Source organism: Diadema setosum, chromosome 6 (assembly GCF_964275005.1).
Source record: "Diadema setosum chromosome 6, eeDiaSeto1, whole genome shotgun sequence".
Taxonomy (NCBI): domain Eukaryota; kingdom Metazoa; phylum Echinodermata; class Echinoidea; order Diadematoida; family Diadematidae; genus Diadema; species Diadema setosum.
In genome coordinates this window covers 38599882-38617567 of record NC_092690.1, presented here as the reverse complement: position 1 = coordinate 38617567, position 17686 = coordinate 38599882, and the positions used below count along the sequence as shown (strand labels likewise).

Here is a 17686-nt window from a genome sequence, read left to right as displayed (position 1 = left end):
GCGGAACTTGATTACCAACGTATGTAGACACACATTTAATGTTAATCAAAGAGTTCATGCGTGCGTATGTGTTTATGTGTGTGTTTTTTGTGTGTGTTTCTGTCTGTCTGTGTGTGTATTGTGAATTAAACCCCCCCCCCCCCCCAAATTAACATTTCTCCAAGACCTGTTCAAAAACTTACTAGGGCAAATCGTAGTGGTGCGTTAAACGCAGTCAAGATATGATTTAAGTCCCAAGCTTAACTTACTATGATTGCAGTCTGAACATGATTTAGGAGTGGGAGTTTATCTTAACCTTTTCTACACTGCCACCATGATGACTGCAAAACATGCGAACATGCTTCACGACATTGAAACCTGTTGAGCCCAGAAAACGAAAGTCGTTATTTTGTTACACAATTAGGATTACCATAAATGAGCCACTCTCGAACCACACTATAATCGATCATGTCGGAAATCACTGTCGAGACTATAAACATTACCGTACCATTTTGGTATCGTTTGCCAGATTTATAGATCAGATGCGAAAGAGTTTGTTTTTCCATTGGAGAACATAAAAGAAAATCAACAAACAGTGTGTAACTGAATTTTATTTGACTATTGTCGATTATAACATTCATTTTCATGTGATTCATGTCTTGCCATGGATAAACACAATCATATAATGAGGATTTCTTCTACATTCACTGACCATGTTATATTTGATTCAACAGTTCTTACATTGTGTGAAATACATAGATTTTCTTTTTAATTCTGCTTCTATGAACGATGTTTGCTAAGAACACACTTATTTACACTGGCCCAACTTACTGGAATTCCCTGAATAATGATATAAAAAATGCCCCCTGTATATATATATATTCATTTAAAAGAAGATTAAAATTTTCTTTATTGCAATTTTATGATCCCACGGAATTGAATTAGCCTGTTGGCTTATTTCAATTCCTTTTCCAAGAACTTGGCTTACAAGTGATATACTGTCACGTATTTTCTCGTCTCTCTTGTCCTGAGACACCTACAGAGTAGGTTTGATTTCATTTATATTATTTCTGCATCTATTTCTCTATACTTTTCTATGTAATCGTATCCTTTTTACGCATCCCATCATTTTTTTTTCAATGAATTCTGTCGAGGATCACTGGATCTGTTTTGTCTTTCTATCCGTTGTATTGTTTTCCTGATGTATTAGTCTTGTCTCGTTCTGTCTTGTCTATGAGTCCCCCTTTATTAGTTTCGTCGTCCCAGTTTCGTTTTATGTTTACTCGCCTGAGTATGTATGTCTGTTTGATACTCTATCTTCCTAGTGGGCTTCCAGACTATTTTCTTTTTTTACTTTATTCCCAGTCTTTCTTCCCCTTTTTGCATCAATTCAATTTCTATAGACATTCTGTACTTGAGGGACCCACATTCTACAAGCATTGTCTTTTTAGTGGGTCCCTCCATTTTTCGATGTCTTACGTATTATATGAAGGGTTTGTTCGCAAAAACCGATAAGTCCATATTTGCCAAATGGATATATTTGCGATTAAAGGTCAAGAAAAATAAAGAGAATAATAAGAAAATTTTTGCTTCTTTTGACCATAACTTCAAAAATGTACCTTTATATGTAGTGACCAATATATCATTCAAAAGGTATTGTTTTGTACTTTATGACAGAGACCGTACTTCAAAATCTTCAAAAATGGACTTATTGGTTTTTGCAAACAAACTCTTCATATCGTCTTTATCACTTCAGTCAATTTTCTTTACAACGCATTTCTTATTCCAAGGTTCCTCAATTATATTTTTCTCAATTTACTTTGTTTTGACTATGCAACCTTATTCTCTGTTACCAAAGAAAGTGGAATGTTTATGTTCTTTTCGAAAAATTAAATAAAGCAGGAATTGAATTGAATTGAATTGAATATGAAAACTACTTAATTTGTAAAGTTTTCATAGGTAATATAACAGTATTTGTTTTGTAACTTATATCATTCCATTAGAAATGATTTATTGAAAGTAGCATTAATAGTTATCTGAAAGGGTTTCGACTGTTTCGTTAAAACATTTTAGTTTGATATAATTACTAAAGAATTTACAAACCATTTTGTAGACATGCCTTATAATATTTCAGTGTTTGTTTTGTAACTAATATCGGTCTATCAATAATATTTCATTGGTAGGAAAAATACATAGTTTTAGAAAGTTTTTAAGCAGTTTCGTTACATTTTAACAAAACCTGTTTTCTAAGTTGTACACCCCAGGAACATGAAAACAATGCAGATCAATGTCAATCGAATATAAAGAACTGTTGTTTGAGTTCAACTTGGCTGTGTTTTTTCATAGTTTACAATTTAAAAGCCAACTTTCATTTCTGTAAGTTTGTCCATCGCAGGACTTGTCAAATTCGTTTTCTATCATTCTGTAACAAAAGATTGTGTATTCAGTTGATTTGAAATCATTAACTTTGCTGCTTAAAATTATTCTTGAAAATCATATTCCTCGATGACTTGTCTCCTGAATGCATCAAATTGATTGCATGTAAATCAAACCAAATTTTCATACTTTTGGACCAACATTTTACCCGGTCACTTTCTTTCTGAGACATCAAATCGTAATTTTTGACAATAATACAGTGTTTAAATTTCATAAAGCTTGCATTGTTTCATTATTTGAAGAAAGTCATACAGTGATCTTTGTATTCATTATAACACATTGTATAATGTACATGTTGTCCGTGCAAGAAAGATTGACTTTGCAGCACAGCTGCAGTTGATTTCCAATGGAGTCCTTGATGTACATTAATATTATAAATGAAAATAGTTCAACATTGTGTCAGTAGATAAAGCATATATACTGCAAAGATAATATTATTTCATACTTTCATACTACACAATCTTTTTAGTCTAATCCAGCATAAACCATTCTTTCATGGCATTGAGGCATTATAACTTCGTTTTTTGAAAACAATAATTTCTATTTCATGCTTTATTGCCCTTTTGGAAATGTTTACATTTCCATTCGGTTCATTCTGAAGGTAGTAATGCTCTCATTTTTTTCTTTTTCTGAATGCTTTCATAGGAATAACGGAAGGGAAAGTTTTATGGGTCGGCGAAACCGGAGAAGTAGAGTGTAGAGTGAACGGTACTCTCATTACCGCTGGATTCTCTCAGGGTACCGACCAGCTGGTACAATGGAGTCCCGAGCAGGGCGTTACGAGACCAGGCGGCGAGCGGTACGACATGATGGTAGAGGGTACTCTTTACACCATGATAATCGATGACGTGGTCCTCTCGGATGCCGATACCTACACCTGCTTCTGGTCCCACACTTCCGGATCGTTTCAAGTCGACAGCACCGACGTAAAAGTTTTCGGTAAACTGTATTTAATCTGTCAAGCTAAATTCATTTGAAGAACACCAAACAAAAAATTCTCTTTGGGAAACCTAGCTCTGCATTTTTGCAGACAACCGAAATTGCATGATCTACCCGGAAATTCAAATCGTTGCTTTAATAAACCTTAAAGGGCGTGTACAGTTCTGGTTGAGGTGAGGATTTAGATTTAATTTGCGAGATATTCAGAAACCACTCTATGAGATGTCAAAGAGCATGCAATTCTAGGGGTATCAAAAGTTTACTTGATGAAAATCGGATTTGAAATGGCTGAGATATCCCAAAACAAGGTGAAACAAAGAGATCATAATAAACGATGTGGCCTGCAAGTTTTCGGATATCTCACCCATTTTATAGCCAATTGTCATCAAATAAATGTTGAATCCTTCTTTCATACTTCATAAAAGGTTTCTCATTATCTCACTTATAAAATGTTCAAAACACGAATTCCCACCTAAATCAGTACTGTACAGTCCCTTTAATCACCGTTTGTGAAACGGTGATTGCAACCTTTGTAACGAAGCTGTGGCATAAAGCAAACTCACGCAGACTTTATTTGACAGAGCAATCATTGTCCCAACACTAACAACTGTGAGTTACATTCATTACAAGTTATTCAATTGCCTTATATGATTAGTGATTAATTGTAGTCATTGTATCTTATCACAGACGCCCCCAACGAGCCATTTCCGACAGTGTCGCAGTGCCCCCCTATGCAACCTCCGAGCCAGGGATTGGATCATGGAGTCAATTACTGCATGATCAATCTCGTCAACAAAACCGACACGCTGAACCTCACGTGTAGCGCCAGTGGCTTCTACCCCAACGCCACCCTTGCTTGGATGGTCGCGGGAAGTGAGCGGGCCCCCGTTGCCGAGTCATGGACATTGAACAGCGACGGCACGGCTAACGTCGAAGTCACTATTGAGGCGGAAGTGAGCAGCAACCCCTACATGTGCATCATCTCTGGTCTGCCTATCAAGGGAGAATCAAAGTCATTCAAAGTCATGGTCCAGGTGCCTGAAGTCAAATCGACGACGATTTCGCCAACGACCGCGGAAGACAAAGATCCTGGAGGCGGTGGCGGTAGTAGCAGCGTAGGTAGGTTCATAGGGCATTAATCCGTAATAGTTGTGGAATATGTGTAAGGCATAGTCATGTATGAATATGAACTTGCAACCATTGTTTGTCATATGTTTGAGTTTCTTCACTTTGTCTCCCTCTACAAATGGCAACTACTGATCTATAAATTAATAAACATGTCGTAAAAAAGGAACCAGTGGGACTCGAAACTGTCATCTACTGCTTTCCGGGCAGCGACACTACCATCAGGCTGTCCCTGGTTGCAGGCAGTGACACGATGAACATGGAACAAATACCCAAGCTCCGAGATTCCGACATTGTTATGTTAAGTAGTCCAAGGCGGACAAGGCATAAAATAAATAAAAGAAAGCTATTATTCAGAGGGGTGAAGGCTCAGGTTTGAGTTTCTTCAGTTTGTCTCCCTCTACAAATGAAAATTTGTTAAGATCGTAACTACTGATCTATGGATTAATAGTAACACGTTCATCGGCAGTGTCCCTGCCCGGAAAGCAGTAGATGACAGGTTCGAGTCCCACTGGTTCCTTTTTTCCGACATGTTTGTAAATTCATAGATCAGTAGTTGCGATCTTAACAAATTTTCATTTGTAGAGGGTGGCAAACTGAAGAAACTCAAACCTGAGCCTTCACCCCTCTGAATAATAGCTTTCTTTTAATTATTGTTTGTCTTGTTGGTATCGCAAAGCTCTCGAGAGATCAACACACCTGCTGGAAAGAACACAGTATGAACACAGAGTGAACACACTCTGGGGGTATTGGACACTGTGCCCTTTCAGTTACAGGGACGTCAGAGAGAACAGAAAGTCATGGATGCTTAAATGTTTCGTCATCTCTTTGACATGTTTGAAATTAAAAATCATTACATCTGTCAGAATCAGTCAAAAAAAAAAAGACACAAAACAACAACAATAATGTTGTAAGAAGTAAGCATTCACAGTATTCCATAGTGTGTGTACCCCAAGCACCAGAAACACGTCGATATTTGGTAGCTATGTCTAAATGTAATCATTTAAATAGTTACGTTTCTTCCCTGTCTTCAGACAATTCAATTTGTCTTTATGATTATCTCTCCATCTTTCTCGGTATGTCTTCCTTTCTATCTATCTTTATCTCCCTCTCTATCTCTTCCATTCTGAATCTCATTCTTTCCAGGACTCTGGGTCGGTATCGCTCTCGCCGTCGTCGTCGCTATCGTTGTCATCATCGTTGTTATGTACAAGTTGTGGCCAAGAATTAGTGAGTCCTTTAGCCCTCAACAGGGTGCCTTCTAATCACGTGATATGCTAGCTGGTAACTCGAATTGCTGGGTTCTTTAGCGTAATTACACTGGCTACTCTCTAAGATAACTTTTTCACCTGCATGCGCTTCAATTTTGCTTACTGTCAGCCGCTTCAGATAATCTCTTGTAAAGCTTGTCAAAGACATTCCGCAGACTTCCTGCGAGCATAGATTATTTCATATTGAGCTAGCTGTCTGTGCTCGTAGTTTAAATCCACAAGCTATCTCTATAGACAATGCTAAAGGTCTGCACTCTATGTTTCATGAAATACGTATCTTAAAGGCACTATTTACATTCCATGGAATACACCATCTTAGTCAGTTCCTCTCATTATATTAAAAGTTTTCGTTTAAATGTACGACTCAACAGGGATGGCAACATCCAAATATTATGTCAATACATTCTATAGGTTGCATTTCTTCTGCTTTCATTGAATCTTGGAATGTGTTTTATCAATCTATTGCATGCATGTTCGATTCATTCTTAGAAAATGTATCTCGTCTTCATTAAACTGTTAACATTTTAGATGGTAAGGACTTTCCTAAAGCTATACAACAGCAAGACCACCACCGAAAAAAAAAAAACAACTTCTATATCAGACATGAGTTCAAGTAGGCCTACATGGGAATTAACACTTCTTGTATCCCCTTTCCATTCCCCAGTGGAATACTAATTTCAATATGGGTCAAACAGTTTGTCTCACGGTACCGTGGTCTGAAGTCTTTCCTATACCAATATTTCCATTCACACTACTGTGACATTAGACACTACAGATGGAGACTTCAAAATTTTCATCCATACAAAATAATGGTATATTGTATAATGTCAATGGACAAAGCTATAAATCACCAAAATACAAGTTGAACCCTAAAAAAAGTAGAATAGTTAGTAAATGCAATGCTATGATAGGGAGTCTTATACCTGCGACGCCGACGTTAAAAGGGAAGAAAAACACAACAAAACAAAACAAGACAAACCAAGATAATCCTGTTCTGCGCATCGATCTCACTTCGTCTTAGTTTTCACGATCTCGGTCACCGGTCACCGTTGTAGGTCATTATAACGTCAGCTCAAATTCACAACTCAGAGCTGCTTGATGCTATTATTACTAAAAGCATAATTATGGGGGCGCTTTTTACTTTGTATGGGCTGCATCTTTCAATATAAGATACATTGTACATGTACTTAACATTATGACGCTGGCAGAGAGGAGAACGGTCACAGCAACTGTCGTTCTATTCCGCGTCGCAGATTTAAAACTTACTATAAAAAAGGTGGTCGATACCAGCAGAAGAGGAATGTGAATTAAGAAGGAACCAAGAAGAAAATAATTCTTTGTCTAAAAATGCTTTCATGATTAATGATAGAAAACAAATCTAGCCGTGAGAATACAGATTATTCAGTTTCAGCTGACATTTTTGATAAACAACAAAAAGGAGAAAAAGATATAAGAATCATGCTTATGTCACTCTATAAATCATACCTTTGAAAGTTCAGGTTGAAGACAGAGAATAATGAAGGTGTCAATCGAATCTAATCAGATATTTTCTCAATATCTCGGGTCCAAAAAGGATATAGGTCACGAAATAGACACCTACGAGTCATTAAGCTCACGAGTCATACAGACCACGACTCACACAGCCCACGAGTTAGACAATAAGTGTACGACGCCCAAGAGCTTGACATCATGTAGGTCTAATATAGGCCCACGAGCTTCTTACAAGTCCACGCACTAAACTGGACACCTAGCAAATAAGACCCACGAGTTAGACCTCAGGCAAGAAAGGTCCAGGAGCTTGACATTACATTGTGGGCTCAATATACGTCGTACAGAGCTCATGGACCCTTTTTTGCTAAGCGTTGAGCTCGTCGGCCTTATTAGCGTATAAGGTAGTGTGTAGATCGTGGGCCTTATTTGCCAAGTGTCCAATATCTTGCTGGCTCGTATTACTTTGTTTCTTTCTCGTGGGCTGTATGACAAGTAGGTGTCCAGCTTGGGTGCTTTTCGTTATTCCGAAGGTTCGCTATTCCGAAGGTTCGTTGTTCCGAAGGGTCATTAATCCGAAACACGCGAATTCCCTATACCTAGAGGTTCGTTAATCCGAAAATGAAAAAGGGTTCGTTAATCCGATACTTTGTGGCGTTATTTCGAAGGTTCGTTATTCCGAAGATCGGTTAATCCGAAAATGAAATTCGGAACAATGAACCTTCGTAATAACGAATATTAGGAATAAAGAGCCTTCGGAATAACGAACCTTCGGAATAACGAGCTGTAACCTCTAGCTCGTGGCCTGTATGACTTGTGGGCTGTGTGGCTTGTAGGTGTCCAGCCCGTGAAATGACCACTGGATTATCTCGCCTCCTCTGTGACTACAAGTTTTCATGTTTGATAGCTCTACTTTCTACCACCGCCTTCTAACTTTAACATCATTGTCATGTATACATTAACATTCCATTGTCTGTCTCATAGTTTTGTGGCGTGTACTTTCATGCATTTAGTCATGGTTATTGTCTTTGGATTGTATTGCCTGTATTATACATCTCTTGCCATGAATACAGCTTCTGAATGTGTTCTTTTTTGGGTATTGCACTAACATTATATAGATGTCCATTCTTCTTTAAATAATCGTTTTCAAGCATCAATAAAATCATAGCTATCGTCTATCTCTTTCATTGCTCGTGCTATCGTGTCATATTCCAAAGTCTTCTCTATGTATTCTTTGTGTTCTATGAAGTACTGTTTGTCTGCGATCACCTGCTATGTTTGACAAGATTTCATCAGCCCTATCTATTTCATCTTTCTCTCCTGCAGTCTAAAGTCTTGCCTGATATGTAGGCCCTACATAATTTTAACCTAACTCAAGACCTTGCAACACACGGTTTTTGTCAAAAGTAGTTACGGTGAAAATTCAAAACAAACCAAACCAAAACAACACTTCTTACCATTCATAACTACACATCCCCCTAAAGAAAAGAACAAACCAAAAACAACAACAAAAACCAAACTTATGCATCAGTCACAGTAATGATCATACAGCTCTGATTACCCTCTGAAACTGTGCAAACTGCGCATGCCCATGGAAACTTTGTACCTTTGCGTGTTTTTCCCCTCACACTGTCGCTGCATTGATTCATAGCTTAATCAGCTGGTTGACTGCCGCTCTTTTTCTAACGGATCTAGAACCACTATCATGTTCTGCTCAAAATTCATGTTCTTCTCAGCTAGTGGCATTCAACGTTGTTCTTTTTGTGCATATCTGTAGATTAAAATAACGACTTTTTGCTGCAGTTGTCACTTCTTACAACGTTAAAAATGATACAAATGAATAATTGAATACGGGGAACTTGGTAACTGTGGTAACCAACACTGCAGTATGAAATTCTAAATCTGGCAGCCTGTCCCTGAGTAAATGTTGAAAAAGATGACTCCTGGTGCCAATATATAGTACGTCAGATATGACATACAGATATATAGTGCTTTGAAATTGCTGGCATAGAAAAGGAAGTAGGAAGATCGCGTCGCTACTCTTAAAAAAGAGAGTGTTTTAATTCTGCTTCTCTTCCGTCAACACGTTACATACAAAGCTGCAAAAATTATCGCTATTATTGATAAGCATCGTTATTCTTTATGTATGAGTTTTGATTTTCATATCTGATACATGAATATTTATGTTGTATTTTATCCGCACGGACCTGCGGAAGAACAGTCTCCGTGCTGAAGTATGTGCCGGGCTCGAATAAATGAATGAAATGAAATGAAATGAAAATGGAGTAGGTTAGACAAGTACACGTATAAGACTCAGAGGTGACATTATACATGAGTTGGACTTGCGTCTTGCCCCTGACTCGTCTACCAATATAACACGTGGGTCATTGAAGACTCATCAAGCTGCTTGCCTTCATCTTCAGGTATGATCCTAATTCTGTCATTTTTTTTTTCATTTTTATCTGCACCTTTGATGATTTTCCTCCTGTACATTGATTTTGAAGGATCCCTTTTCTGCAGCAGAAGATTTATCTTCTACAGAATGAATTGAAGTCACCCAATAGAAAACAAGAATATTTCTTGAAAGCAATCATAAATATGGAGGGAGGGTAAATTTATCTTGTCTTTTTTTCACGAGCAGCTAGAATAATATTTTTTTAAAGGATATATGGGGAACTATAAAACTGCACGGAGGAATCTTCTCTCAAAAGGTTTTTTTTTTTTTTTTTTTTAAACGAGAAATAAGGTGGCATCAATATTTTACAATTTAACGAATAAAAATCGTGGTCTTCAGTCGTTATTGCAGTATACATAGTTCTCGAAAATGGAATCTTCATCCCTTCTGTGCATCGTGTTTTCTGTGAAATCCGTAAATTGACAACAAAAAAAAAATACTTTCAAAAGCTGCATTGCTGCCGTTTGGTATTTCTCAGAGTTGAAGATTGAAAGCCTCTCGAATAAAAGGGTTCTATGCGGCTTTACAGCTCCCTTACTTGCTCATTTATAACCGAAACGAAAGTGACTGCAAAATCCTCTAAAAATAAGTGACTTAAGTCCTCCGGTGACGGTAATTTACTTATTTGTCCATTTGAAAGTCTTATCAGAAATATCTAACATGTTCTTTCATTGCATCATTCAAATGGAGCAAATTAATACGTACCATTAGATCCCCTAACAGCCGCAGAGTAAAGACTGTAACGTACGACAGTCAGCCGTGTTACTTCACTGACGCACGATATCCTGTAGCGCCAGCTATAGTTGAGAGGCTGTAAGTCTAACACTAACTGCAGTATTAACTTTTCCTATCGAATGGCCCATTTGTGTGTGTATCATTTCTGTTTTTTCCCTTTTATTGTTACTTCCGTCAGCATCTCTCTCTACATGATATCATCACCTGCACATTTTTTATTATCTGTTCACCTGCTACCTCATGTTGTATACTCGCTTCTTCTATAATTCGCGACCGTCAAAGTAAATTTATAAGATTTCATTAAATCCTTCTCCGTATAATTCTAACCATATCGTGCCCTTTTTAATGTCTTCCCTCTTACCGGTAGCCGGTACACCACGACCCGCGAAGTACAAAAAGACGGAGGTTCGTGACTCCGAACTAGGGAAGAGCACGAAGTCGAAGAAAACTAAAGGTATGTATGGAAGGCGATGACACAAACACGGCAAGAATTTCCGAATATAGACAAGACTCGGCAACAACACAAAATCCTTAAAAAAAAAAAGAAAAAAAATACTCATTGTGTTTCGTGTTTGGAATGCAGTTCAAGCAACTTGTTTTACTCAGATTTTTCACACGTGTCACGAATTCACCCCGAAATCTAATGTCTACTTGTAAGATAGGGTGCCTTTTGCATAACTGTCACTAGTCTTATGAGACACACGTATTATATTATATATTTGAAAGTTTTGGCATGGTGAAATGAGTTACTTATTATGGTATCTTTATTCAACAAAACATTGATTGCAGCCAGAGGCTGAATTGCAAATGATTTCACAAAAATGAAAAATATACATACACAGTATTACATAAGTATTAAAAAAATGTAAAATCACAAAACATGAGCAATTCAAAAGGAAAAAAAAAGAAGAGAGAGAACCCCCAGGCACTGCATATATCAAAAAAAATAATGAAAGTTTGAATTGACCTTGACCTTTTGACCCTAAAGTTTCCGAGACAATGAATGTAATGAATTACACGAGAAGATCATGCTAACAGTAAAACGGTCTTTGTGTATGGCTTTGAAGAATATCATTCTATCAAAGAAAAGTGGCCGTTGAACCAGAGAAGAGATACAACATCTGAATTTGAAATGTCTTAGAATAATAAATGATTTTCTGCTTTTTGTTTTTCAAATGAAATAATTTTGAATTGAATTTGCACATGCTTAAGTAACAGATTTCACATAATTATATCCAGTAAAATTTCTTTAAAAAAAATCTAACACTTTCTTTAATTCTAATCAGTATAAGTTAGGCTGATATCTAACAAATGCACTCTATTTTGTATTAGGGCTTGCATACGAGCACTGTATCTCTTGATGATGAGCGTCCAAGTTGGAGTCAATAATTACGTCCAAATCAAACGAGTTTGATGTCACCTGGAATCCTTTCACTCTGGGGCTGATAAAAGGCAGTTACACACCAAAAGAAGTAGTAGCCACGGGGCTTCTCTTTCTCCCCCCCCCCCCCCCACAAAAAACAAAACAAAAACAAAAACAAAACAAAACTGCATTACACTTACACCTGGTGGGTTCTTCCAGGAGGATGGCCTGAAGACCCAAGTCGTTTAATTGGCTCTTTTCAGACCCGGGCTGCCCAAATGGTGCACCCTCGCCTCTCCACTGTTTGTTTGATTTTGAAAAATGTAATATTGATATTTGTGCCAGAAAGCCGAATAGATGATAATAGTAATAATAGTTATAATAGTAATAGACAATAACATGAAAGTCCAAGAAGTACCAAACTGCAGTTTGGTATTGGGGTTTAGGGCTGGAAACGTCTTTCCTCTAGACGAGATAGCCACCATCTTGTCCAGTGGAACCATTTGTCAGCAAGGGACATAAACGTAAAAGTATGTAGTTTTGCAAGCAGGATCCAAAAAGATTGGAAAATTGAAGAATGGGATAAAGTTACCGTCAGCTACATATCGGCCATTCAATTGCTACCAACCCCGATGGTTAAACACAGTGGACCAGGATATTGAGAGTTAGAAGGCCTCTCTTTGTTTTCTTCTTACCATGAAATGGCCTTCTCCAACACTTTCTGGGTTTTTGTCTTAACTCGTCCAGCTTGTAGAAGTCTGTTTCCATTCTGTGTGATTATAGCAGACGGCATTTGATGGTGACTAGCAGTCCTTCTGTAAATCATTCGATGTCATTCGGCAATTTTTGACACATCACTGACAAGATGGCAATCATCTCGACTGGTCGAGAGATATGATTCCTACCCCTATACCATGCTGTGATTTGGTACTGGGTTTTCCTGTTTCTTCTTTGTGAAGTGCAATGCAGTTTTGCAATCTACGTCGTAAAACAAAAGGGGCAAATATAACTATCTTGGAGGTATTCTTAGTCAAATGTTTTAACTCTTTTGTTGTCTAACTACGGTATTTCTTGGGAAAAATGAAATAATGTAAAACGTGAGATGGAATTGCCCCCTCAAATTTAGATTAAAAGAAGTGTATGTCTCATATTTTCTTCTAATGGCTGTACGCGTGTGTGTGTTGCTGATCATCAACTTGTGTCCCGTCTTTGTTTCTTAAGACAAAAAGTCCGACTCGGATGACGACGGCGACGAGTTCTTAGAAGCCACTGAGATGCTGAAGAAAGAGTCGCAGGATGATGACGCTCCCGTGAAAGGTTGGAACAAAATAATGATAGTTAAGAATGCTTCCTTGTGATTACAAATGAAAATTGTATTCCTGAAAATAAAGTTCCTAGATAAAGAATTGAGAGTACTGCAGTCAGTAGAACAAGTTCAACAGTCAATGCCAATATTTTGTACACATTTTACTGGAAATCACTTTTACTAGGACCTTTTTAATTACACCTTATACAATATGTAATAATATATATATATATATATGAAGAGTTTGTTTGCAAAAACCGATAAGTCCATATTTGCCAAATGGAGATGTTTGCAAAAACCGATAAGTCCATATTTGCCAAATGGAGATGTTTGCAATTAACGGTCGAGAAAAATAAAGAGAATAATCAGAAAAAAATTTGCTTCTTTTGACCATAACTTCAAAAATGTACCTTTATATGTAGTGACCAATATATTATTTAAAAGGTATTATTTTGTACTTTATGACAGAGACCGTACTTCAAAATCTTCAAAAATGGACTTATCGGTTTTTGCGAACAAACTCTTCATATGTAGAGAATACAGTAATTATGCACTAAGTTCGTTTAAGCATTGATATCAAGTCCATTATGTTTTAGGACATTGAAACTATGAGAGTGCAATTGACAGGCAGGACTTGAGTGCAAATATCCAACAGATTGAGGAGTGTATAAAGTTCGATTAGTCGGAGATATTGAACCGATCGATGATAACTCACCAACGTTGTCATGTCCTCATGATAAAAAGAAGCAGAAAAAACTAGAAATGTCGCTTTGGCGACTGGTATGCCTCCGCCATAATGCATGATTTTCCCAATAGGTCTAGATAGTACATGTGGACACTGTGTGATTACATTTTCACAAAATTGGCAAAATATTGGAATGACAAGTTTGTCACAAATGTGTTGAATGTTCACCTTCCTTGACGTAGGTTTAATTGGATGAATAGGAGAGCATGTATCTAGGGATTTAAGGACTTTAACTTGACTTTGATCCATTCATACATTTAGGCACTGAGTAATTTTCAAGGTACAGGTGTGGAGAAAAAGTGCAATTTCTGGATTGAATAGTAAATTGTTACCATTTTCATCTGGCCCTTGACCCTAAAATTCATAAGATAATTACTTTCAGGTAGAACATGCATAATATGTACTAAGTTTCAAGGTAACTTGAGCCACTTCCGAGATATGGAGGAAAAAGTTAGTTCAGCACTTTCACTTGATCTTTGACCTTTTGACCTTTGAGGCAAAAAGAGAAAAAAAAAACTTTCCAGAGAATTTCTATTAGGTTACACACGCATACACCAAGTGTAAAAAAATAACCCTGCTGGCATTGCATAAATATGAGGGTAATAGTAAAATTCTGAAGTCTTGCACTTGACCTTTGACCCCTGACCTTTGACCCCATGAACCCTACATTCTCTAGATAATCACTTCCAGTCAGTACATGTATATACTATGTTCCATGAAGATACCTTGAACAAATTTCCAAGGTACGGAGAAAAAAAAAGAAGTTTTAATATTTTTACTTGACCTTTTGACCTTTGACCTCATGACCCAAACTTTCACCAGAGAATCTTAATTGGGTAATACATGTATACACTAAGTTTCAAGAAAATCTCTTCAGGCATTCAATAGATATGGTGGAAATAGTGAAATTCTATGTATTTGACCCTGACCTTTTGACCTTTGACCTTTGACCTCATGACCCAAACTTTCACCAGAGAATCTTAATTGGGTAAAACATGTATACACTAAGTTTCAAGAAAATATCTTCAGGCATTCAATAGATATGGTGGAAATAGTGAAATCTTATGTATTTGACCTTGACCTTTTGACCTTTGACCTTGAGCACGTGCACTCAAAAGTTGATAGGCACAACTTCACCCCCCAATACACATACATGCCAAGTTTCATTAGGATACCTCTACAGGTATTGATAGTTACCTTGTCCACAAAATTCATTACGGACGGACGGAAGGACGGACGGACGGACAGACGGACGGAAGGACGGACGGACGGACGGAAGGACGGACGGACGGACGGACGGACAACCCGAAAACATAATGCCTCCGGCACCACTTCGTGGCGGAGGCATAAAAATCTAGCAAAGGTCCTCATCCTTAAAGCCTAGAGTGCACTACTGTCTATTCGAGACATTACCCCTTGTAGCTCGTTCAGTACTCACGGATGTTCACCGCCTTTAAGAAACTTCGTTAAACGAAGAATCTTATTCTCTTTAACACTTACGAAGGAGGAGACACAACGGCTGACACCGGCCACGAGTCGAGCGGACACGCCGCTGACCATTCCAGTGACCATACAAGTGGCCACACTACTGGAGGAGGTCACTCCACGTCGGATCATTCTACTGGACATTCTGGTGGTGATTCAGGGGGCCACTCCACCAGCCATTCTGGCGGCGGTCATTCTGGAGGCGACCATAGTCATTCAAGTGGCGGTGGTGGTGGCGGTCATTCAAGTGGCGGTGGTGGTGGCGGCCATTCGGGTGGCGGTGGTGGTGGTGGCCATTCGGGTGGCGGCCATTCTTCAAGCGATCATGGTCACAGCTCCTCTAGCGGCGGCGGCGGTGGTGGTGGCGGCTACTCTGGAGGCGATAGCGGTGGGGGAGGTGGTGGCGGTGGTGGTGGCGGCGGCGGTGGTGGCGGTTCGGATGATTAGGAATTCGATGGGATACATAAAGCGTCAATATCTTGAGCGCCACGTTTTAATAGATTTTTATCGGACGGGTGGGAAGCATGGATCTCTATAGGAAGTATCTGGATGCATCGTTGGTCAAACTCTTTGAAGCCACCCGCCGCCATCTTACCACGTACACCCAGTCTTTACCAGCTACGCACATCGCCCGTATAATTGTGTACCGAGCTCACGACATTAATGATTTCGGTAATAGTTTCTGCTAAAATATTGCGTGAGGGTCTCCATTGGACGTGATAACATGACGGCTTTACTTCTTTGAGCAGCGAGCCGATGTGATATCCAGATATTTCAAATATAGATCAGTGGTGAAATCAGTGGTAGGAAACAACGAAGCACCTGCTACCCAAGCATTCGCTTGCTTTTCCAGGTTAAGGTATTTTAGATATCTCAGTAACCACTGAAACACTGGATACTAATGCAATCTAAGTATATTTGATAATTACCTAATGATTTAGTGATTCATGATATTGTTACACGATAGATGAATCAATGAAAACTCACTTGTAGCCATTGTTTTTTGAGACCTGATGTTTGGTGTTAAAAGGTAAAAGTGAATGAACATACAAAAATAAAGCCCAGTTAATTAACAGCATCAGAGAAAAACAGTTCTCACTCTGTAGCTGTAGTTTTTTTGATTGATATTGCCTGAATATAGAAATTGTGCTCTTGTCTCTTATTTGTATTTTTTTTATTGTTTATTGTGTGTGTGTGGGGGGGGGGGGGGGGGCATCATCCGCCTAGCGTAAATAGAGGAATTTTTATGCCATGTACTTCTTTTTTTTTTTTGCATACCTTGGTAAGCAAACAGCTTCCTGAAAACCAAAAATCTAGGATTGGACTTTCAACTGGACATCCCAAGTGGAGTCGAAGTGGATGTATGCAAATAAATGCAATACCTCCATCCCAGGAAAATAAAAATATCCATCATTTTAGGTATTGCTGTAATTATTCATACCATCAGATGAAATCCATTTGCATTATATTATAAATTAGCAATAGCATGTTAGAGCTGTGTCAAAAGTATCATTGTTTCGTGAATTAGTATAGTTCAAGTAGTGAGAGAAAAAGTAGTTATGACAGGAAAATATATGATGAATGTGTGGACAGATTTACTTGTCTTTGAAATAAAGAGAATGACATGGAAATAATGTCATGATGATGAACCATTACAAGATTAGTAGTCATTTTACAGGTTATTTTGCACTTGTAAGAACACGTGCATTATTGATCGTTTGATATTGCGGCCCATTTAGTTGAGTGAATTATGTAGATACTGTATAACTTGAATCTACCGAATTTGTCTTTCAGATTATCTGAACTTAATTGTTTCACATGTGTCAACTGGCATCAACCATTTTGGTGTGTTGTGCTTGTATGCCAACAGTATTTATTGCGTCCATGACCAATGCCTTGATCACATTTCTAGAAATTAGTATAAAATGTTTCTGATCTTCTACCTACGATTTTAAGTGATATATAGGATAGAAATTATATAAAATGTAGATTACCTACATCTAGGATAGATAGGCCTTTCCTCCACTTTCCTAGAATTCATGTCGAAGGAAGGCAAATGTTTTTTTTTTTCTTTTTGAAGTTTTCTTTTGAGCGTTACGACTTTTAACTTCTACCTTTTTATGTTTTGTATCTTTCGTGGTTTGAATCTCGCTGGGTTTGCTCTGTTAGCAAGAACACATTCCCTCTAAAAACCAGTAGTCTACGAGCACAATGAGAAATTGTTCACCAAGTTGAAAAGTAAGGAGTTATTACCATAACGAAGACCGAATATTGAAAAAGACAACAACAACACATACACACACAAAAAAAAGAAAAAAAGAAGCAAAACCAGAAAAAAAAAAAAAGGTTGTAGAGAATT

General features: G+C 37.9%; 1 protein-coding gene across 1 annotated transcript; it reads left to right on the top strand.

The window, feature by feature from the left end:
- The first annotated feature begins 3077 nt into the window (after window positions 1-3077).
- Window positions 3078-15774, top strand: LOC140230221 (uncharacterized). The gene is made up of 6 exons (XM_072310402.1): window positions 3078-3354; window positions 4042-4473; window positions 5626-5709; window positions 10796-10882; window positions 13013-13108; window positions 15347-15774. The coding sequence occupies exons 1-6, from the start codon at window positions 3222-3224 to the stop codon at window positions 15772-15774; spliced, it is 1260 nt and encodes a 419-aa protein (XP_072166503.1). The 5' UTR covers window positions 3078-3221.
- Window positions 15775-17686: the final 1912 nt, after the last annotated feature.